We start from the raw sequence: 24,009 nt of genomic DNA, 5'->3' as shown, positions 1-24,009 counted from the left end.
TGGGAATGTCATATCAATCTGTTGATTTCATTGGTTAAGCAATAAAGAAACTGCTTGGCTCATTGGTTAGGAGATAGGTGGGAGGAGTAAACAGAACAAAACGCTGGGAGGAAGAGGAAGTGAAGTCAGACTCCTCAGCTCTCCTCTCCTGAGCAGACGCCTCAGGAGAGACGCCATGCTACCTGCTCCAGGGAAGACGCACACCATGCCCCAGCTCCGACCCAGGATGGACTTAGGCTAGAATCTTCCCGGTAAGCGCACCTAGGGGCGCTACACAGATGATTAGAAATGGGCCAGAGCAGTGTTTAAAAGAATACAGTGTCCGTGTAATTATTTCGGGGCATAAGCTAGCCGGGCAGGGCAAGCGGCTGGGGGTTGGGGACACAGCCCCGCCGACGCCCCATATTACTACAAATGACGCCCAGACGTGTGGCTAACTGAGCCCACTGAAAGCCTGAGAAAGCTTGGGAAAGAGTAAAACATGTTTTCTTGATTGTGACAATTTCTCTGGTCTACTCTGCTTGCCAGAGGCAAGCAAGCGCCTCATCTAAGAGAGGCTTCCTGACTCAGCTTTAGCTGCAAAGCCTGCAGCTCATTAAGAGGTCCTGCCACGAAACACTTAAAAGGTGTTTACAAAAAGCTGAACGCATGCTTTTCTGTTTTCAGCCGTAGCAGGAAAAAAGCTGCCCGTTTAAAAATGCCGGCTTTCTGGGCCATCCTGCCAGGGCAAACTCTGACTGTTTGAGGCAGGAGGGCCGGCTACCGAGAGAGGATTTGAGTGTTGTCTGTTGTAGCTTGCTGGCTGGCAGGGACCTTGAGCCATAGAGTTGTGGCTATAAACATGGCTGCAGCCTGTATATCCGCCATGAGGCTGGAAAGCTAAGGAATGGACTGGATCTAGCTGGCAAAGCCACGCCTTTAGTCCTACTGATATTGCTTGGTAAATTAAAGACTCTTGTGGTCAGAAAAAGAGAGATATACAGTAAAGAGAGATTCAAAGACAGAAAAAAATCTCTGAATGGTTTAAACTGTGTTAAAAATATATGCAGACTAAAAGTTAAAATTCTTAAAGTAAACCTCTGTGACTTCAAGGTGTGGTAGTACACGCCTTTAATCCCAGTGCCTAGAAGGCAGAGACAAACAGATCTCTGTGAGTTCAAGGTGTAGTAGCAAACACCTTTAATCCCAATGCCTGGGAGGCAGAGACAGGCGGATCTCTGAGAGTTCAAAGACAGCCTGGTCTACAGGGTTATTCCAGGTCAAAGATTTACGCTCAAAAAGCAAAGAGTTAACTTAGGAATGTCACAGCTTAGATTCTTAAGCGCCTAGTGATTTAAAGGCGCAAATCAAAAGTGCTCCTGGATAGTAAAAAATTGCAGATTCACAATGGGACAGATTCAGACCGCTAAACGAGTCTCACTGTTGGATGAATGTATGTAGGCTTGGGAGAGAGAAGAAAAAGAATATAGAGAATAAAGTTAATGGTTTAAAAAGAAAAAAGTAAAAGTAAAGTCTTTAAAGAGACAGAGTACAGATAGTTATAGATATAAATAAAAATAAGCCGCGTAAAGATGGAAAATTCACAGAGAGTCTGGATTATGTACATTGTGTTTTCTTTAAAATTTTTGACTGTGAAGGAGCTAAGTACAGAGAGACATTTCATTATATGGGCTGCCAAGTGGAACCAGAACGGATATCATGAGGGTATGATTTCAGAATTTGGGTCTAAGGATATGATGCTTTGGAGAGAGTCTTCTTTTGTTTTCACAAGAGGATGAGACCCTGTTCATTTCTTCTATTCCGATTTGGTATGATGGACCACGTCCTCCTGAAGGGTTGCTGTGAACATCTTCAGAAAATTGCCTTGCTCAACTGCCAACTGAGATAAACCTGGCACACAGGTTACACCCTAAAATCATTAACGACGCCCCCATTCAGCAGGAAGCAGTTTGGAGAGAAAAAACTGCGCCCATGTTCCCAAATATAGTTTATAAATGTTCTTTTACATTTAAAGGGGGATATGATATAGATATGAATAATTTGCATTAGTATAGATTTTGCTTTATTGATAGAGATTTAAGGTCAATTTTGTTATATGTATAAATGTTTCTGATGTAACTTTTACTTATAACTGTTTTGTTATATGTAATTTTGCTATGTTAAAGTTAAAGCCTTTCTTTTTTGTTTAAACAGAAAAAGGGGAAGTGATGTGGGAATGTCATATCAATCTGTTGATTTCATTGGTTAAGCAATAAAGAAACTGCTTGGCTCATTGGTTAGGAGATAGGTGGGAGGAGTAAACAGAACAAAACGCTGGGAGGAAGAGGAAGTGAAGTCAGACTCCTCAGCTCTCCTCTCCTGAGCAGACGCCTCAGGAGAGACGCCATGCTACCTGCTCCAGGGAAGACGCACACCATGCCCCAGCTCCGACCCAGGATGGACTTAGGCTAGAATCTTCCCGGTAAGCGCACCTAGGGGCGCTACACAGATGATTAGAAATGGGCCAGAGCAGTGTTTAAAAGAATACAGTGTCCGTGTAATTATTTCGGGGGTAAAGCTAGCCGGAGCCAGGCGGCTGGGGTATTGGGGACGCAGCCCAGCCGCCGCTCCATATTACTACAGTTCAGTTTAGTTTAGGACTAAAAACTGCTCAGAACAATTTCGAGGTGACAAGTTGAGATGGTCAGGCTTCATAGACTACTCTAGCTAGGGCTTGAGACAATTCGTGCACCTTCCCATTACACAGAAACTGGACAACAAATGATAGAGCTACCTGTCCCAGGACTTGACAATCCATTTTTTTCTTTTCAGGATCCCCTAAAGATGCTGCCACACCCAGACAGCAGGAAGCAAATTTAAGAACACGACACCCACATTCCGAAGAGATGGGGTGGGTGGTTTTTGTCATTGGATTATGGATATTTGTTATTGTTTAGGGGGTCTGGTTAGAAATTTTTATTGGTATTGGTCAGGAAAAAAAGCTAAACAAAGGCAATTAGATTCAAGATTCTTGTTCTTAAAAAGGAAAACGGAGGATAAAGATATGCTAGGAAAAAAGTGTAGATTATTTAATCTACTTTTAAAAAGCAATTACTGGTTTTAAATAATTTACATGGGATTGAATTTTTGTATATTGTATACAAATTTTAAAAATTAATACAAATACAGATTCAACGCAATGTCCATCAAAATCCCAGAAAAATTCTTCAAAGACCTCAAAAGAACGGTACTCAACTTCATATGGAAAAGCAAAAAACCCAGATTAGCCAAAACAATCCTGTACAATAAAAAAAACTTCTGGAGGCATCACAATCCCTGACTTCAAACTCTACTACAGAGCTACAGTACTGAAAACAGCCTGGTATTGGCATAAGAACAGACAGGAGGACCAATAGAACCAAATCAAAGACCCGGATATCAATCCACACATCTTCGAACACCTGATTTTTGACAAAGAAGCAAAAAATATCATATGGAAAAAAGAAAGCATATTTAACAAGTGGTGCTGGCATAACTGGATATCAACATGTAGAAGAATAAAAATAGACCCATATCTATCACCATGCACAAAACTCAAGTCCAAATGGATCAAAGACCTCAACATAAAGCCAGTCACACTAAACTAAAGAGAAAGTGGGAAATATACTTGAACGCATTGGCACTGAAGAACACTTCCTAAATATAACCCCAGCAGCACAGACACTGAGAGAAACAATTAATAAATGGGACCTCCTGAAACTGAAAAGCTTCTGTAAAGTAAAGGACACAGTCAACAAGACAAAACGACAGCCTACAGGATGGGAAAAGATCTTCACCAACCCCACATCTCCAAAATATACAAAGGTCTGATCTCCAAAATATACAAAGAACTCAAGAAATTGGTCACCAAAAGAGTACATAATCCAATAAAAAAGTGGAGTACAGACCTAAACAGAGAACTCTCAACAGAGGAATCTAAAATGGCTGAAAGACACTTAAGGAAATGCAAATCAAAACAACTCTGAGATTCCATCTTACACCTGTAAGAATGACCAAGATCAAAAACACTGATGACAACTTATGCTGGAGGGGTTTGGGGAAAAGGGAACACTTCTACATTGTTGCTGGGAATGCAAGCTGGTACAACCCTTTTGGATGTCAGTGTGGCGATTTCTCAGAAAATTAGGAAACAACATTCCTCAAGACCCAGTAATACCACTTTGGGGTATATATCCAAAGGATGCTCAATCGTGCCACCAGGATGTTCATAGGAGCTTTGTTTGTCATAGCCAGAACCTGGAAACAGCCTAAATGCTCCTCCATCAAAGAAGGGATAAGAAAAATGTGGTACATTAACACAATGGAGTACTACACAGCAGAAAAAAATAACGACAGCTTGCATTTTGCAGGAAAATGGATGGAGCTAGAAAACATTATTCCGAGTGAGGTAACCCAAACATAGAAAGACAATTATCACATGTACTCACTCATAAGTGGTTTTTAATCATAAAGCAAAGAAAGCCAGCCTACAAACCACAGTCCCAGAGAATTTAGACGACAATGAGGACACTAAGAGAGACTTACATAGATCTAATCTACAAGGAAAGTAGAAAGTAGAAAAGGACAAGAACTCCTGAGTAAATTGAGAGCATGGGGACCTTGGGGGAAGGGTTGAAAGGGGGAAGAGAAAGGCAGGGAGGGGAGCAGAGAAAAACGTAGAGTTCAATAAAAATCAATAAAAAATTGATACAAATTTGAGATTTTGTTAGAACATACTGTATATGTTTCTAATCTTGTTCAAAATATTGTACCTATACAGCTCATTTAACAATGTAAGCAAATTTCTAGTCCTTCAAAACTGTTACTACCAGCTATTTATGATAATAAGGAAATGCAGGTCAGTAATTAGTCACCTATAACAACTGAACTTGTAGTCATATTAGGTATGTTTACATAGAAAAATCTGTTGGATATTCTAAGTCTTTAGGCCAAAGATTGGTGTCCCAACGTTGCGGAGAAACCTTGGGTGACTGTCCAGGCAGTCAGCTGTTTCTGTCATTTCTCACATTCTTTGGAAGTTGCTTGCTCATACTTCCTGCTTACTCAATTAATATTATTTCCTTCTCAGGTATCTGAGGGAGTTGAGGACTTTATAGTTATAATCTTCCTTGTTTACCAGATCCAGAAAAAAATTCACTAAGTAAATGTAAAGTATATAAGGTTCAGAGACATGAAAAGATAATTTTGAATTGGTAATACAAGCTAGAAAAAAAGTGAATTATGTACAACACTTTGGACAACCAAAATAGGATAGATAATGGAGTATTTTATCTGAATTTGTCAAATGCAAATGGACTAGACATTGTTGATGTACATATTATATTGTATATATTATATATAGTTATTTACTTAATATATAGTCTTTCTTATATTCATTACAGCCTTTTTATTTTAGAAAAAAGGGAAGATGTAAATTTTTTTTATGTTTTAACAAATGAAGGTTGCCTGAAGGTTGGAGTGCAGAGCTAAATCATTAGGAGCCAGGGAATGGTGGCACAAACCTTTAATCCCAGGACTCAAGAGACAGAGGCAGAGTGATCTGTATTAGTTCAAGACCACACTGGGCTACACACGATTGAATCTGTCTAAAAGAGAGCAGGTCACACGAAGGTGATCCCAGCACTGAGAATTCCACACCTGTAATCCTAGCCTAGGGAGGTGGAGACAGGAGTGATGTGGCTGGGTGGAGAGAGGATAGAGAGCAGGAGGAGACAGGAGCTCAATGTATATATATGTATGTATATATATCCAGTAGCATTTCTATTAAATGGATCCAAATAAAATAGTCAAAGCAGCAAAAATTAATATAAAATAATATAAGGAGCATTATTTATATTAGCAAAAACACTTGGAAACAAGTAGATACGAGAACAGTTGAAATCTGCTATATTCATTCAATGGAATACTACGCAGTCATTACAAATAAAATTAATGATATGAAAAATAACCTCATGTTATTTTTTATTTGTAATGATTGTATATTGTTGAGTAGAAAAATGGTACATAAATTACATATATAATTCAAATTTTGGGGACTAGAGAAAAAATACAACCATGTTATTAAAAAGACTATGAAACTATATAGATGAGACATATACATCAGGATGTATTATCTCAGTTATGCCTGGCTAGTGATATTTTGTTTCCTTTATATTTTTCTGTTTTCCAAATTTTCTATAAGTCAATGTATTCATTTTATTTTCTAATAAAAATGTATCCTTAAACCACATTTGTGTCCATTAACCAGAGATGAAAAATTCAGATAATTTTTTTAGTATAAAACTGATAAAACTTGTATTAGGAAAATCATAAACAGTAAATACCTGTATGTCCTTGTTCAATCCATTGACTGCAATTTGATTGATTCAACCTAAAATGCAACAAATACAATTTTTATTATTTCAGAGTCAACATTTACAAATTATCTCAGATATGATAACATTTCTTTTCTTTGGGGGAGGCAGTGCTAGGAACTGAAAGCAGACATACAGTAGCACTGAACCATACCCCAACCCTTTGGGCATTTTCTTATTTTAAAAATTACCTGAATTGCATAAAACCTTGTGAAGTTTTAACAGCTGTAACATGTGAACATTTTGAACTATTATCCATATCAGAGTCATTAAATATCTGAAAGAAAAAAAATAAGTATTAGATTTCCTATACAAAATAATAATCATGTATCTTAGTTACACTGAAGTCTCTAATTACATTAGCATTTCATTCTCATAATCATCACCATTATCAGTATCTACAACTACACACATTAGCTGAAATAACTACATAGGAAACATAAAGGCATATATGCTGAGAAACAACAGGATTTAGGATTATTACATAATTTGATGTTTTTGACAAGTATTTTTTGACAAGTATGGCAATTATTTGTGTTTTTTTTACACTGAAGGTAAACTTTAAAAATTTTTTCTTACCCACATTCACTAATCAAGTATTAGAATATTGTTTTCTCTTTATCGACTACCTTATTTCTATGTCCTTTTAAAAATGTATGAGATAATACAAATATTCTGGGATCAGTGGTGACAACTGTGCAACCTGTATATGAAAAGTCATTGAACTTACACTTTATTAAATAGTACATTTTATGGATGTGGATTATGCATTTTACTTTTTATGCAAAAAGTGAATTAAATTTTTGATGGCTGACAGTTCTTGGAGTATCCTCTCCTTTTTTTTTTTTTTGGTTTTTCGAGACAGGGTTTCTCTGTAGCTTTGAAGCTTGTCCTGGAACTAGCTCCAACTTACAGAGATCCACCTGCCTCTACCTCTGGGATCAAAGGCTTGTGCTGCCACCACCTAGCAAGGATAGTGGTTTTAAGGAAATAAAGCAGGTACTGGAAAGATAGCTCAGTGGTTGTGAATACTGGCTTGAAAAACAACAACAACAGTCAGGACCATCATTCTGATGCAATCCAGAAAGCTTTCTGGAGTTCCCCTGAGAACCCGAGTCTAGGTCTATATGCTGAGAAGAGTAGGGAGAAGGAAAACACTAGCTATTAGAGATTGCATTTGTTCTGCTTGGGAGACTATATACTTGTGGTTTTCTTTTATTCGTTTTTTTCAGACTGTTTATAACTTAAATTGTCTTACAGAAATATCCATCTTACCCCAAACTTAGTGCTTAAAAAGTCTTAGGTAGCATTTTCCCTGGTTTTTTTTAAATTATCTTCCACATTTAGGATGATCTTCTGTTTATCCAGAAGATAAACACACTATCTTTTCTTTTGCTGCCACTGTTTTGCGGGGACAAGGGTTATTTTTTTAGACTCATTAACCAAACCTTTTAATATCACTAATTTTTGCTTTTCTGCTTACTAATCTCTATTGTATACATTTTGAAGTAGAAATGCTTGACATCTAAATTTTTTCACTTTCTGCTGTTTATTTTTAAAATACATTTTGCTCGGAGAACTAGTTTGTTTCATGTTTTATAGTACTTTGTTAAATCTTATAAATTCTATTTTCTTTTATACTCTCCCAAATTATCTGAAATGTAAATTTCTTTTCCCTTGGCAGCCTAGTTTTCCCAAGAAAGGGTTCTTTTTTTTCCTCCCTAAGACAAGGTTTTACTAGCCCTGGTTGGCCTAGAACTTGCTATGTAGACCAGGTTGGCCTCAAACTCACAGAGATCTGTTTGCCTCTGTTTCATGAATACTGCAATTAAAGATATATACCACTATAGTGAAAATGGTTCTTTTTTTTACTTCTATTTTTCATTATGACAAGGCAGCAAATTATTTAGAATTAGTTAAGTGGTGTTTGTGTGTGCGTGTGTTTTTGGTCATGTATGCCTATAATCCCAGTACTTATAAGACAGAGGCAAAAGGAAATTGGGTTGGAGACCACTCAACACTATATCTCAAGACCTGTCTGTCTCTGTCTCTCTGTATATACACTATACACGTACTTTTTAGGGGCTAGGGAAATGGCTTTTGGTAATGCACTTGCTGTGCAAGCATGAGGACCTGAGTTTGAATTTCTAGCACCCAAATAAAAGTTGGGCATAGGATGCTGGCACAGGCAGGTCCCAGGAGCTCAATGAGCCAGTCACCTTATCTGAAATATCAAGCTTCAGATTCAGTGAGAGACACTGTCTCAATGGAATAAAGCAGAGAGTGATATACACCTCTTTGTTGTGGTTCATAGGCCTTATTGGATGTAGTAATATTATTTATTTTTCTCCCTTGGCAGCTTAAATAGCATCTTTAAATACCAAGAGAACTAGTTTTCAGCAGGGACACTTCCAGGTTAGATCAAACTCAAATCTTCTAAGTCCTGTGTTGGAAATGTATGGTATCTTCAGCAATAGGGTCTTGAACCTTTAAGCTTTGGTAGTGAACCAAAATCAAGAGCAACAATCTATATTGTTGTAGGAGTCACACTTTTTTTTCCTCTTTATAAGTAAATTGTCGCCAGGCCTGGTTGTGTGTGCCTTTGATACGAGCACCTGAGGCAGAGGCAGTCAGAGATTTGTGAGTTCAAGGCCAGCCAGACCTACAAAGAGAGAGCAAAGACTGTTACACAGAGAAACCCTATCTTGAAAAAACAAGAAAAAAAATTGTTTCTGATATTTTGCTAGTGACAGAAATCTTTATGAAACATTGTTGGGGCTACAGCCTTTGCAATCAGTACTGTAATGAAGGGTTTAACAGACATTTCTCAAAAGTTTTGATCTACTAACTACCAGGTTTGATAATTTTAAAAAATTTTTATATATTTAGTCACAAGGGGAAGTTTATACTGAATGCCATACTGAAACTCTACATGTTTTAAACAATGAGGAAATAGTAGTGGCTAATTTAATATGTACATGCACGTATACACAAGCACACACATACATCCTTGTATCCTACCTACATTTATTATCTCATTTAATGGAAACATTTATGATATTAAAAACAGAAAAACACACCTGAGAATCATTTTCCTTTTGTCTCAAATCACTACTAGAAAACTTTGACTGATTGACTGAATTTTCTTCTTGATTGACTGAATTTTCTTCTTTTTTATCTAGATTAAATATATTACTTCAAATTAATTCCAAAAACAAAACCAAACACGATCTTAAACTTATTGCCTACATATGCTAAGCTTACACTCTGTCATTGAGCTACATACCTGGACCAAGCCTTCACCTCTACAACATTAAGAGTATTTATCTTAAAATATGAAATTATTTCAAGCCTTCTAATTCACTACTATATACTAGTTATTACAATAATTATTAATGTGAAATGACAAAATGGCCAAGTGACAAAACTACTCCTAAAATTCTAAAGAAGACAGAGTAGTGATATTAATGAAAAAAATTAAAATACAATGTGATTAATCTGCAGACCACTGAATGAAATTTATTTAAACATTTCAACAACCATCACTATATTACAATTGTCCATTTAGTATAGAGTTAATCATCCTCGTCTGACATTCGTGCTACCAGACTATAACACTTTTAAAAAGCATTACACAAATGATTTCCTTTCCAAAAATGAAAAGATATGTGTACAAGTAATATGCTGTTGGCTCTCAAGAATAGTTAAAATGTTACTTTACCATGCCTATACATCTTCAGTATTGTTTGCCATTGCTTACACCAAGTGATAACTAAAATTACTTTTTATTTTCTCTCTGTCAAGTAAAAAAAATGAGGTTTCTAAATGATAAACAAATTCTGTACCTTTAACTATTGGTTCTGAAGAATGCATCTTTATAAGTCTTACAAATTTCTGAGACTCACAAGGTGATAGTAACTGGCTACTCTGAGACGATCTGTTCAATATGTGCTCATCTTTTTCAAAAATTCTGAAGAGAAAAGTTTACATTCACTATTAGCTAAGTAAAAATTAAATTTAAGTATCCAGAAGGGATACTTCAATATTCTACAGTTAAAACTCTTAATTTTTGCAAATCATGATACTGGTTTTGCAGAGCACTTAACAGATTTTATCACAGAATTAAATTACTTGGTAATAGTATAATTAATAATAGTAATAGTATAATTAATAACAATAATGCCAGAACTGTCCTGATTAAGTACAATGCTCTTCCCAGTGTACTACATTCTTCCTCTTAAACACAAATATTTTTTAAAGACCAAAACCATTTTATACACTTTCACTATAAATTACATAGATTTCAGAGTACTTCAAATTTTAAAAAGATTTATTTAGAAACAAATCAACTATCATGAATACAAAAATTAGTAAAGCAATATAATATTATAGCCATAAATGTGTATTTTAACCTTTTTTCTGTAAGAATAACTTTATTTAATTTTTCTAAATCAAGTAAGTATAAACACTATCAAAAATATATCATTCTCCTTTTGTGAACAGAAGATATATTCTATGGCCCCTAACCCTCAATGACTGCTTAAACAACAACTAGTACCAAAGCTTACATATTTTCTTATACATAGTAGCATACACATTCTTAATGTCTTTTCCATCTTAACTAAGAAATTATTGTACTCTGTAGGTATAACTTCTATATTAAAGTATGAGAATAAAAGTGGTATTTATTTCTTCCTTCTTCAGAGTTTCTCAAATAAATTTGATATCACAAATCTTTTTGTTTTGTTTTTGTTTTTTTCGAGACAGGGTTTCTCTGTGGCTTTGGAGCCTGTCTTGGAACTAGCTCTTGTAGACCAGGCTGGTCTCGAACTCCCAGAGATCCGTGATATCACAAATCTTAACAACCAAAGTATATTGTTGTTTTCATCCCTTAAGTTGAAACTATCACTTAAAGAAAACACTTAATAGTCTCTCTCTGACATATCACAATTGCCAGCATTGCTACTCTTCTATGTAGAAGCCAATTTAAATATAAAGGTTATCCTTGACATAAACACAGGATACCACCACAGTTATTTGATAACTGCGATGGATACTAAACAAACAACAGGCAGGAAGTGCATCTAACACTGATTCACTGGACAAAGGAATGATTCACAATTTAGGTGGAAAGGAGCAGCATGGCATGAGACTTCATCATTCTATTTAGAATGGTGTTCAATTTGTTTATTCTTGGAATGTCCCATTTAATATTTTTAAATCACGATTGGGCATGGGTAACTGAAACTATAAAAAGCAAAAACATGAGTAGTAAAGTAGTATATAGTGAATAAAAACCACTAACTAATTATATAAGTTCCTCTTAATATAAAACATTTTTATAATATTATATTGAAGTGTACACAAAATAAAATTCTATATATTTGCAAATACATAGACTATATAAATACATAAAATTAATGACAAACTGAAAGAGGTAATAAGTAATATGTAGGAAAGACGGCATCAATATAACAGTGCCAAAGAAGTAGGATCATGGAAATTAACTCAGGAGGAGAGTATGCTGGAAATATATTAGGATAAATGTAATAGAGTCCAAGGAGTGAAATTTAAGAACTAAAATAGGCTATGTGTCTTTTTCTTCAAAAACAAGAAAGTTGATTAGAAACAGCATCAATAAGTAATACAAGTATTTTCCTCTCTTATAGTAACAGGTAAAATCATTGTGTTTTTTATGCCTCATTGATCCTTGTATTATCTCCACAAGTATCAATAAAATACACAATGATGCAGATTCAGAAGAATTTGGAGTCTCGTCTTCACTCTTTAAGGTAAGAAAGAACTAGTAAAGCTGGTAACAAGTCAAGTTTTAAAAAAGGGTAAAAACACTGCTTCTCTATTGTGTAACTGTTGCAGTCCTACTAAAGAAACTGGATAATTTTTTTGTATACTGACAGGTTATAGAACAGATGAACCTGAGAGGCAGAGGCAGGCAGATCTTTGTGTGTTCGAGGCCAGACTAATCCACAAAGCAAGTTTCAGGACAGTCTGGGCTGTTATAGAGAAACCTTGTCTCAAACAACAACAACAACAAGAACAGATGAGGTGCTCTTACCCTATTTCTTGTTGTATGCTATATTTGGTCTTCCTAAACACAAGCAGTTTTGGATATTAGTTCATAATAGTTACAGAAATAATAATTTCATAAAATTAATGGAAAAATTGCTTGCATAAAATAATATCAGATACAGACTGAAAATTTTAGCTGTAGAATTCATATTAAATTCAGTTTTAAAGTTTACCTATACATTTCTTTACTTTCTTTTCTCTTTTCTGTATTTTTATTCTTTTCTTCTAGTGCTTCTGAAAAATTCTTACTTTCAAAAAGTCTTGCAATCTGCTAAAAACAAAAATGAGAAAAACAAGATAATTAGCTTCATGACGGCTCATACTTGCAATTCTTAGAACTTGGAAGACTATGGTAGAAGCACTGCCTGGAATTTAAAGAGAGAAAAATTTAGTGGGCAAAGAGTTTGTCCTGAAAGCATACGGATCTCAGTTCAGATCCCCAGTGCCCACATACAAGCTAGGTACAAGGGGATGAGCCTGTAATCCAGTACTGGGGAGGTGGAGACAAACAGATCTCTCAAGTGCACTAGCCAGTCAGTCAAGCCAAATGGATAAGTTTCATTTTCAGGTGGAGAAGATTAGAGGAAGATACCCAGTGTTGATCTCTGGCCTTTATGTACACACACACACACAGAGAGAGAGAGAGAGAGAGACAGACAGACAGAGACAGAGAGACAGAGAGACAGAGAGAGACAGAGAGACAGAGAGAGACAGAGAGAGAGACAGAGAGAGAGAGAGACAGAGAGAGACAGACAGACAGAGACACAGAAACACACAGAGAGAGAGAGAGAGAGAGAGCCTTCAGTGCAGTCAGACATATATACTTTTCTTAACTAATAAATACACTTTGGGTTTTTTGTTTGTTTGTTTGTTTGTTTGCTTGTTTGTTTGTTTTTCCCCTAGAAACTCAGATTTGTACTTTTGGTAGTATTTAGTGAAAACTGCTGTGTCATAAATGGAGAAATGGCTAATGATTAAGCGCACTGGCTGCTCTTAGAGGGGACTTAGGTTCAGTTTCCAGCATTTATATGATGGCTCACAACCACCCAAACTCTAGTTCTAGGGAATCTGATGCCTTTTTTCACCTCCACAGGCACCAGGCCTGCATGTAGTGCACATATATGTAGAAAAAAATATTCATACAAATAAAATAAATAAATCTAAATTAATTAAGAAAATCAACAACTCAAGGGATGATACAGAAATGTATTACAGAAAAATTCTAAAAACTATTTTTATCCTAGATTTTTAAATGTTATAAACTATAATTATAAGTTTTTCCAAATCGCTCAACTATTTACTATTTTGTTTTCTCTTTCAAAGACACTGTTGTTCTTTAAATTCTGGCTGAGGGTGCACCCAGTAATGCAATTGCCTGACAAGCACTGGTGCCTAGGTTTGACCCTTCACCGAAAAAAATAAATCAATTCTTACAACTAAGTTACATCCTGTTCTCTCTTCATCTTCTTTCCTCATACCTCAAAGAAATCCAAACTATTCCCCCAAACTAAGAGTTACATAAGTTCAGAACCTGAAATATATTTTGGCTTCACTAAGACAAATAAATTGGCCTCTCTCTATACTTAAACTGTCTTTTAAAAACTGTTCTTCTAAGACCATAGACTAATATTATCATCATATTTATACATTAACAATATATTAAAATATGATATATACCTTATTTAAAGAATTAATTTCTATTTCCATATCATTTGCTTCTTTCTCCAATTCAAGTGATCTCTTGGTAAAATTGTTGGCACATTTAAGAATGTCTTGTGTTTTATATCTCAAATTAACTCTTTTTATGTTAAGGAACAGGCACAAAATAAATTTTACATTTATTATATAATTAATATATACTATTTATATGTATTTTCCACAAAATTGATAATTAGTATTTGAAAAGACAGGTAATGCTAATACAAATAGTTTACCTATAGTATATTAATGAACTTAAAATTTACATTCTATCAAGAATAATTGTTGGGGTTTTTTTTCTTTCAATGAAATATTTTTACAAGGTACAATTCTCTTCTTTTTCTATGCAAGTTCATTATATCACTTGGCATAACTAATAAAATATAATCAATTCAAATTTAATTTAACATAAGTTTCTATCATTTATTTATTCCAAAGCCAACATTAAAAACCCACTCAAATTTCCCTTTTCTTTATCCATAATGTTCATCAGTGTATCCTGTATAACTGAAAAGAGCTCCCCATCTGGTCTTCCTGCTTGAAATAGTTTATACCTATAGAGTATTTCCCAGCTATTAACATAGTTTATTAAGTTACTGTATAATCCACTTAGGAAAACTAGGACTAATTATAATAATAAACCATGAATAAAACTCTTAGGAAACTTTTTAAATCCTTTCCTATCTTGCCTTATACATGATTTGTATGCTACAACCAAAACTTCAAGTGAATAGTCTATCAAGTGTATTACCAAAAGTGTCTATTTAAAAATTTACATATAAAAACTTAAACCCTAATTCTTCAATTCTTCCTACCTCCATCTACCTCTTTGTCATTCAAACTTTGTATGTCCTCCCAAATCATACTCAATCCCTTAAACTCAGCTGCATCTTAAATTACCAAGTTCTGATCCTTCCCACTGAGAATTTAATGCACAGCAAATAAAAAACTAAAACAGTCTAAAACCAAAGCATGGAAAAAGCAAGTAGTAGAGCCATTAAAACAATGGCTTTGGAATGGGAATGGGAACAAAACAGAATGCATGGATAAAAAAGACAGCACAGTAGAATTATAATCCGATAAACAGCATATAAAGGATTCTAAGGGTTTAGAGAAGATTAAAGTTTTAAGCTCATCATCACAGATCTTTTTGACAAACAGGTGAGACTTAAACTATTTAAGAATTACTTAACTATCTATTATAGTGGTATTTATCAGATTTATTTATGTATCTATTTCCCATGCTAAACTCAAGTTCTTTTCAAGGGAGTTCTGTAATTGCAGCATTTCCCAGCACAAGACAGCTACCCAACACATTTCAAAATGAATAATTATGACTCACTTTCTTACTACCTTCTGTCCTAAAGCGAAATTAAAAATCAATTAATCTGGAACTTTTTAAAAGACAGAGAAAGATAACATTCTTCATTTGGTTGCTATTTTAAAGCCAGATGCACATACTATTTTATTTTCTCTTAAGTTATTTGCTTTTGATCACATGGGTATATAAGGAAACTAACCCCAGAAGACTTTTAAAGTGATTTTTAAAATTTGACTTAAACTGGGGCTGGAGAGATGGCTCAAAGGGTAAGAGCACTGGCTGCTCTTCCAGAGGTCCTGAGTTCAATTCCCAGCAACCACATGGTGGCTCACAGCCATCTGTAATGAGACCTGGTGCGTTCCTTGCCAGCAGTACATTGTATGCTTAATAAATAAATAAATCTTTAAAAAAATTTGACTTAAACTGAAAAACCAACAATTAATAACAGAAATTATACTTATCTAATAAAATTATAAGTGAAATCTGCTTTGGATACATGTGTAATGTCCATTTAGTAAGTGATGAGAACGGAGCAGGAACTGCAAAACAAATTTGTAGTTGAGAATTATATTCTTTTCATTGTAAAAATGCAGTAACTAGAGCAATATATAATAAAAATGTTAATACCTAGAAGTTCCATAAGAATAGTTTCATAATGTTTTAGTTGTTCAGTACATGCCAACACTCTGTTTTGAAGTTCTTCATGTTCTTTTTTCTTCTCATAATATTTACATGAAAAACGTGTTTCTGAGTATTTTAGTTGGTATTGTTTCAAAACATCTTCATACTGACATATATAACCATGATACATTTTTCTGTTAAAATTAAAAGAAATTATATAGAAATCTAAAAACTTATCAAATATCACTTATTAAAGTCTATTCCATTAAGCATAAATGGCAATCATTTACTTATCTTTATTTCCCTGGATATTCTGTCTTTCAAGCTCTCTTTAACTCCTCCACCATACTTCTGTTTTATTACCTGAGTTATTCATGCACTCCTTAATCCTCTTCAATTACCATACATTCTCATCATTTTAATAACATTATTTGAGAATTTTATGCAATGCATTTTGATCATATTCACGCTGAATTCCTCACAGATCCATTTCCACTGTCCCACCAACCCCAATGTTGTGTCTTCTTTTTGTTAATAATTGATCCAATTGGTACTGTCCATAGATTTCTGGCTGTGCAGCCATCCACTGGAGCATGGTCAACCTACCAGAAGCTACATGCTTAAAGAGAACTGACTCTCTATACCCAGAAAAGCCATCAACTATCCATAATTCCTCAGCAGTGGGTGGGGCTCATGAACTTCCTTCTGACTCCATGCTAGAAAGCTGTCTTGACAGTGTGCAGACAACCAGAGCTATTATTAATAACTGTGGCAATCCGGTCTTGTCCAGAAGACACTATTACTAAACTCTGTCCTCTTTAACAATATATGAAAGTTGAGCCTCTAAATAAGCTTTTCCCAAATTGTGTATTTGCTAATTAATCACTTATCACTTGGAGGAACTTGGGAAAACAGTAAAAGGGAATAGAGAAATACCTTTAAGAAAGCTAACATACCATATGAAATTAGCATCTATCCATCTTGTTCACAACACATATTTATTACCAAACATACTCCAGATAGTAATCCCAGAAGACCACATAACTTCCTAAGTGATGATTCAAGAAAAGTCATCATTATCTATCAAGTAGTAGCAATATTAGTTCTCATGAATGACTTAGGCAGGAATAAGAGATTAGAAGCAAGCAACTGGCAGAATGAGACTAGAGAATTTAAAGTATGAAGCAAGGGTGGGCTATATACCAAGCTGAAAGCTAGTTGAGAATACATAGTGAAACCATGTCTGAAAAGTGAGGTAGATAAGAAAGATAGAATGGCTGGTGCATTATTTCATTTCCTTTTTTTAAATGTCTGATACTGAGTCATCAATTCAAATTATCTGTATGACTGGTTTAGAAAACAAATGCTTCCACTTAAATACCTCTGTTTAGCTTGAAAGGTTATCTAGAATAAATTCTATTTTTAAAAGACACATATTTGGATTGATTTGCTTTAGCTTCTCATTGAAACATTTTTCTTTAAAAATTATATATTTGTGTGTGTGAATGTATACATAATATACACACACATAGAGAGAGGGGGGTTAGAGAGATGGAACAGCAGTTAGGAGCACTTAACAACTCTATAATTGCAACTTCAAGGGAGCTGATGTCTTCTTCTGACCTCCAGAGACATTGGGTACATTTGCAGTACACAGACACACATGCAGGCAAAAAAAAAAAAAAAAACAAACAAACCAAAAAAACAAAAAACACGCACATTAAATAAATTAAACATTTTTAAAAATCTTAAATGACCATGAATTACATTTAATGATATAAGCACACATGCATGTGCATGCACACATACAAAATTTTAATTACTCCATTCTCCATTTCCTCTTTTTGAAGACCCAGGAAAGAAATTTGTTTGAAGTTTCAGGAAAAGATATTCATCTTAGGCAACTGAACTGTTTTTACATGAACAGTTTGAGTCCCAACCTGATGATATTTCTACATTGCCTTGACCATTAGGAATTTCAAAGTCTAATCTGCACCTATACCAAATAAAATATGTAGGGCCACCTGTGTAAATTTCTAACTCAGTTAAAGGTTTCCTACATTATTGTTTTGGAATATTATTTAAAGGTATGTTATGTTTGCTTATGCTGTGGAACATTTGTTTAATGATGCAAAGATGTACTGCATTCTTTTATGGTGCATTTGTTTAACTCTATGAAGCTGTGTAACTTTGCCTGCCTAAAACACCTGACTGGTCTAATAAAGAGCAGAATGGCCAGTAGCTAGGTAAGTAAAAGAAGGGTAGGTGGACTGGCAGACAGAGAGAATAAATTGAAGGAGAAAAAGAGGTACTGGGAAGAAAGAGAGGACTGAGGAGCAAGAAAAGGAGGAGGACATCAGGGGCCAGCCACCCAGCAAGCCATGTAGTAAAAAGTAAAGAAGGTATACAGAAATAGAGAAAGATAAAAAGCCTAGAGGCAAAAGGTAGATGGGATAATATAGATGGTATACTCCAGCTTCCTCCTTGTCTTAGTTACTTTTCTATTGCTGTGAAGAGACAACATAACCAAGACAACTTATAGAAGAGTTTATAGGGGGATGACAGTTCCAGAAGGTTAAAGTCCATGACGACAGAGATGATGAAGAAGACGAAGAGGGGAGAAGAGGGGAGGGGAGGGGAGGGGAGGGGAGGGGAGGGGAGGGGAGGGGAGGGGAGGGGAGGGGAGGGGAGAGGAGAGGAGAGGAGAGGAGAGGAGAGGAGAGGAGAGGAGAGGAGAGGAGAGGAGAGGAGAGAGGAGAGGAGAGGAGGGAGAACAAGAGCTGACTGGGAATGGCATAGGCTTTTGAAAACTCAAAGCCCACCCCTAGTGACATACCTCCTTCAACAAGGTCACAGTTCTCCGTCCTTCCCAAACAGTCCACCAAGTATTCAAACATATGAGCCTGTGGAGCCATTCTCATTCAAACTATCATGCTCCTGGTTTTGCTCCATACATTTCCTTAAGACATCTTACATATTTTCATGATTTCTAATTACAGAAACTCCAAATATATAACTTTCACCCCTACTTCTTTTAGGGTTCATCATTGAAAATAAAGTATTACAGGTTTTTTATATGTAGAACCTAGATTTAATCTGTATGTGTATTTTTATATAAAGGTGTGTGTGTGGCTAACAAAACTAGAAAGGGGAGGAAGAAGTGAGAGAAAAGGAAGAGATCTTAAGAGAGGTGGGAAATAGCAATGACTTTACAAAGTAGGAGGGGGACTAACTAGTGAAGTGGGGAGGGAGCACAGGGTGGATTAATGAGGGAAGGAAGCAAATGAAAGCAAGGAATGACGCATATGTGTAAACATGCCATGACGGATACCGTTATTTTGTATGCTAACCTAAATTTTTTTCAAAATTCTTGCATGTGTATTTTTAAATTAAAGTATTTAAATACATTTAAAGGTATTGCTTCCACCCAATTACGTTACTGTAATTTCCAAAAAAGTCAATATCCCCAAATTTTCATGAGCTAGCTCTACATGTATTTCTTTACATGGTTTCCTATAAGAATCACTGAATAATTCTGCTACAATAGCTGCTTCTGATAAATAATTTATATCTGAGATGGTAGCTGAACACACCCAAAATAGAGATTTACAATAAATAAACAGACCTACAATGGAACACAGCATTCATTTATTTAAAACCCTCAGAATACAAACTTGCTCCATTTTTCAATTACCATTCTTACTAATACTAATTATTAGTAATTATATAATTAATTAATAAATATAATCCCTGACAATACTAATTTATGGAACTGATATATTTAATATATTATATATAAATATATATACTGTACTTGTCTTTTTCATTGGTTTCTTGATAAATAGTAAGTTGATCTTGTATATAATCTTCATGTTTATGAAAAACATCACATGTTGGCTTCCAGCTGTGAAAAAAATTATAATTGTGATTACCATTTCAATGTGATTACCATCTCAAAGTGATAAATGAATATAATGGGATGGCTATAGGAACAAAAAAGAATGTAATCATTTAAAGAACAATGAATCTCCAAAAACAAAAAAACAAAGGCCAGGTGGTAGTGGCACACGCCTTTAATCCCAGCACATAGCAGGCAGATCTTTGTGAGTTCGAGGCCAGTCTGGTGTGCAAGAGCTAGTTCCAGGACATGCTCCAAAGCCACAGAGAAACCCTATCTCGAAAAACCAAACACCAAAAACAAAAACAAAAAACAAAGGAAAAAAATCTAAAATTACTGAATACCATGGCACCTCTGTTCTAAGTAGTACGTGAAATTTTCTGTTTTCTTATATTTTTTAACTTCAAACTTAAGCATGTTCATTCTGTAAGTACAGAAAAGTTATATAGAAAAATAACTATCTACATTCTCCCTCCCCCCTTTTTTTTTAGTTTTTTCTGAGACAGGGTTTCTCTGTATAACAGCCCTGACTGTCCTGGAATTTGCTCTGTAGACCAGACTGGCCTCAACTGAGAGATCTACATGCCTCTGCCTCCCGAGTGCTGGGATTAAAGGCCTGCAGCACCAGTATCTGCATTCTTAATATTAAGTAACTAGTATTACTACTTTAATAAGTTATCTCCAGATTTTACTATCATTTTAACAATATTGAGGTCATAATCACATATAACTTATCCTCTTTTATCATTTGCTGAGCAGAACTTAAACATTTATTTGTCTATATTTCTGATCAATTCTTAGAAAGTTTTCTCCAGAATAGAATTAGAGGTTCAAAGATTACATATACATATATTCTGTGCATTTAAAAATGCTCACACTAATCACTAAGGAAATATTCACTACAAACATTTTGATATACAACCTCTGGATCTTCTTAATTTTGGAAATACTGATATATAATTATTAGTTGGGTTCATACTATGAAGGATGTTTTATTATTGCTTTGTTCTATTTCTAATGTACTTTTAACTTCTTTCCATATCAAACATGCATGTCATAATTCTATTGACTGTTGAGTAATAAGTAAATACCCAAATTAATGAGACCACCTAATGTTGGATATTGGCAGTTATATATAGTGTTTTCCTACAGCTAAACCTTAAATAAGAAATGCAACTTAATTGCAACCAAGTAAGATATGAGTGAATAAATCCAAAGACATATTTCTTAAAAGAAGTTTTTACCTTGAAAATTTTTAGATTGATTTTTTTTAATGTATGGGTGTTTTGCCTTCATGTTGGTTTATGTACCAAATGCATTCAGTGCCCATGGAGGCCAGAGAAGGTATTGGAACCCCTGAGACTGGAGTTACAGCCTGTTGTGAGCCACTATATGAGGGCTGGAAATCACCCCTGGGCCTCTGCAAGAGCAGTGAGTGCTCTTAACTCTGAGCCATTTCTTCAGTCCCTAGCTTAAATTTTTACAGAAATCTAAGACCTTGAAAAGACAAAGATCAATAGCAATTTTACATACCAAGCTTACACCCAAAATCATTTATTTGTTTATTTGTAGACAGAATCTTATATCTCAACTTGGCCTGGGAATCTATGTAACTAAGGACAAACTTGAATTTCTGATTTTTCTGCCTCTATCTCTCAAGTGCTAGTATATAAGCATGTGCCAATACTCTCAATTTACAAAATTCTGTTTAAACTAAGTATTAGTGAGATTATAATAACTCTTATTTCTGATTTTCTGTGAAATCTTCTGTAAGTCCTTCTGTAGTTGCATATAACTAGATAATTTAATTATTTTGCTAATATGGATACTAACTTGGGAGTTTGGGTTTAGTTCAGTGTGAGGGAAGAATATACAAGGCCTTGGGTTCAATTCCCAGTGGGAAAAAGGGAGGAAAAAGAGAACGAAGAAGGAAGACAAGGGAAGGAAGGGAGAGAAGGGGGACAGAGAAAACACTGTTACTTTAAAATAGGATTTTTGTCTGTGGTTGTCAAAAAAAGTCCTTGCACATGTTAAGCAAGTGCCCTACCATTGAGCTATACTCCCAACTCAACATTTCTGTAATAAATGGAAGTTCATTTCTGTCAAATACTTACTTACTATAGCAGTCTTTCATTTCTTTACTATGTTTACAGTAATAAGCAATTTCCTCATCTGTTTTATTAATGGCTTCACATATATTAGAAACATTTGCTTTGTTTTCTTTAATACTTTCAAGGCATGCTGAAAAAGAATATGTTTGTTTTATTTACCTAGAAATCATAAATTCAAAATAAACAAACATACCAGAAAAACAAAAGTATATGGAAACTTACCTAAAAGAAGGAAAATCAGAAAATGGAAAGGAAGCAAGACTTGAGAGAGACAGGCATCTATACTAAAAATTAAGAGAACCAAAGCCAGGTCTAGTCCTAGAACTAGAAGCTAAGAAGGACATAAGACTAAAGAAAAACAAATGGCCCTGCCCCCCATCTTTTACAATGGAGGGCTAGATTAGATGGCATTTAAAGCTATAAATGCTTTAAATGAAACATGTAAACATTTATTCATTAATGATACTATCAAAGGCTTTCATTTTTGATAAATGTTAAATTTCATCCATTGCACATCAATTGTTAAATACATCAACACGCTTATTACTCATGATTAAATGATAAAAAGATACAATTTTAATTGGGATAATTTTTTAAAATTTATGTGTATGAGTATTTTGCCTGACTGTATACACGTGGCTATGTGCATGCCTAGTGAAGACTGGAAGAGGTCGAGACTCCCTGAAACTAAAGTTACAAGAAGCTGTGAATCAGTGTGGATGCTAGGAACGGACCCAAGTCTTTCACAAAAGCAACAAGTGCTTTTAACTACTGAACCATCTCTCCAGTCCTGAAATAATCAATATTCCATTTTTTATTGCAGAAAAGATAATAAAATTCTTTTTAGAATATTAAGAAATTAACAGTTATGTTTTCAAAACTAAATAGAACTAAACTATTTTAAAAATTAAAAGCATTGCATTTATTTACTTAATTCTGATATTTTACTTATTATTTTTTCAAAAATCATTCTTCCTGAAAGCATGTCATTTATCAACCTATGGTTTTCTGTTATTTCAAGAGAAAAAAATTCAAATATTTGAAATTACCTTGTTATTTGAAGGGGAAAAATGCTGTATATAAGGGATTATTTCTGAGAAATTCTTAACAAAATGTTGAGTACAAACATTTATCATTGCCAACACTTGTCACAACTATTACCCCTAAGATAAGCTCATTGTTACTCAAAAGAAAGATCTCACACACAAACAACTATAGGTTGCTCTAAGCAGTGTAACTATAAAATAAAAATAAAAAATGAAAATATTTATTTCATACAAAACTACTTACTATTAATTCTTTGAACCATAGCTTCTTTAGTACTTTTGTCTTGTTCATACTGGAAAACTAAAATAAACACTTCTTTTGTAATTTGACTTCATGGTTAAATGTCAAATTTTAATACAAAAGGCTTTATTTTCATTTTATACCTACCAAATTCTAACAAAAGCCTGTCCAAACTGACAAACAGGCTGTCCGTCATCTTGGATCCTGGGCAAAATAAATAACAAAACTTTCAGAAACCATACATAAAATATCATATATAAAGTAGCCTTTCAAATATAGCAGTCTGTAAACCAGGCTGGCCTTGAGCTCACAGAGACTCCCCTGCCTCTGCCTCCCACGTGCTTGGATTAAAGGAGTGTGCCACCACTGCCTGGCAAATACAGCATTCTTACAAGAAAAATACAGGTGGATTAAAACATGGGGAGGAGAGAGCCTCATCCAGTCGAGGGCGAATTCGTGGCCAGCGCTTCCAGAGTCCTAATGATCAAATGAATGGGCCTTTGAAAGGCGCTGCAAGATGGAAAGTTCTGGAAACCGTCCTTGTGGGTAGTCTGTGCTGGGTATGGCGGGAAGTCTTTGAATACTAGAACC

At 34.8% G+C, this 24,009-nt stretch overlaps 1 protein-coding gene across 1 annotated transcript in view; it reads right to left on the bottom strand.

The window, feature by feature from the left end:
* The window catches only part of C14H14orf39 (chromosome 14 C14orf39 homolog), a 43,937-nt gene extending 20,323 nt beyond the window's left edge, over positions 1–23,614 (bottom strand). Inside the window, exons 1-12 of the mRNA XM_075948258.1 lie at positions 23,566–23,614; positions 23,422–23,478; positions 22,135–22,261; positions 19,937–20,026; positions 16,129–16,316; positions 15,998–16,040; positions 14,160–14,280; positions 12,662–12,750; positions 10,238–10,362; positions 9,473–9,570; positions 6,584–6,669; positions 6,363–6,409 (exon numbers count right to left, since the gene is read on the bottom strand). Of these exons, the coding sequence (XP_075804373.1) occupies positions 6,363–6,409; positions 6,584–6,669; positions 9,473–9,570; positions 10,238–10,362; positions 12,662–12,750; positions 14,160–14,280; positions 15,998–16,040; positions 16,129–16,316; positions 19,937–20,026; positions 22,135–22,261; positions 23,422–23,478; positions 23,566–23,614 (1,120 nt within the window). The remainder of the gene's footprint in view (positions 1–6,362; positions 6,410–6,583; positions 6,670–9,472; positions 9,571–10,237; positions 10,363–12,661; positions 12,751–14,159; positions 14,281–15,997; positions 16,041–16,128; positions 16,317–19,936; positions 20,027–22,134; positions 22,262–23,421; positions 23,479–23,565) is intronic.
* Between the last annotated feature and the right edge of the window lie 395 nt (positions 23,615–24,009).

The sequence above is a fragment of the Microtus pennsylvanicus genome, chromosome 14 (assembly GCF_037038515.1).
Source record: "Microtus pennsylvanicus isolate mMicPen1 chromosome 14, mMicPen1.hap1, whole genome shotgun sequence".
NCBI classification, from domain to species: Eukaryota; Metazoa; Chordata; class Mammalia; order Rodentia; family Cricetidae; genus Microtus; species Microtus pennsylvanicus.
The sequence above is the reverse complement of the archived record's forward strand: the minus strand, read 5'-3'. Positions and strand labels throughout refer to the sequence as shown.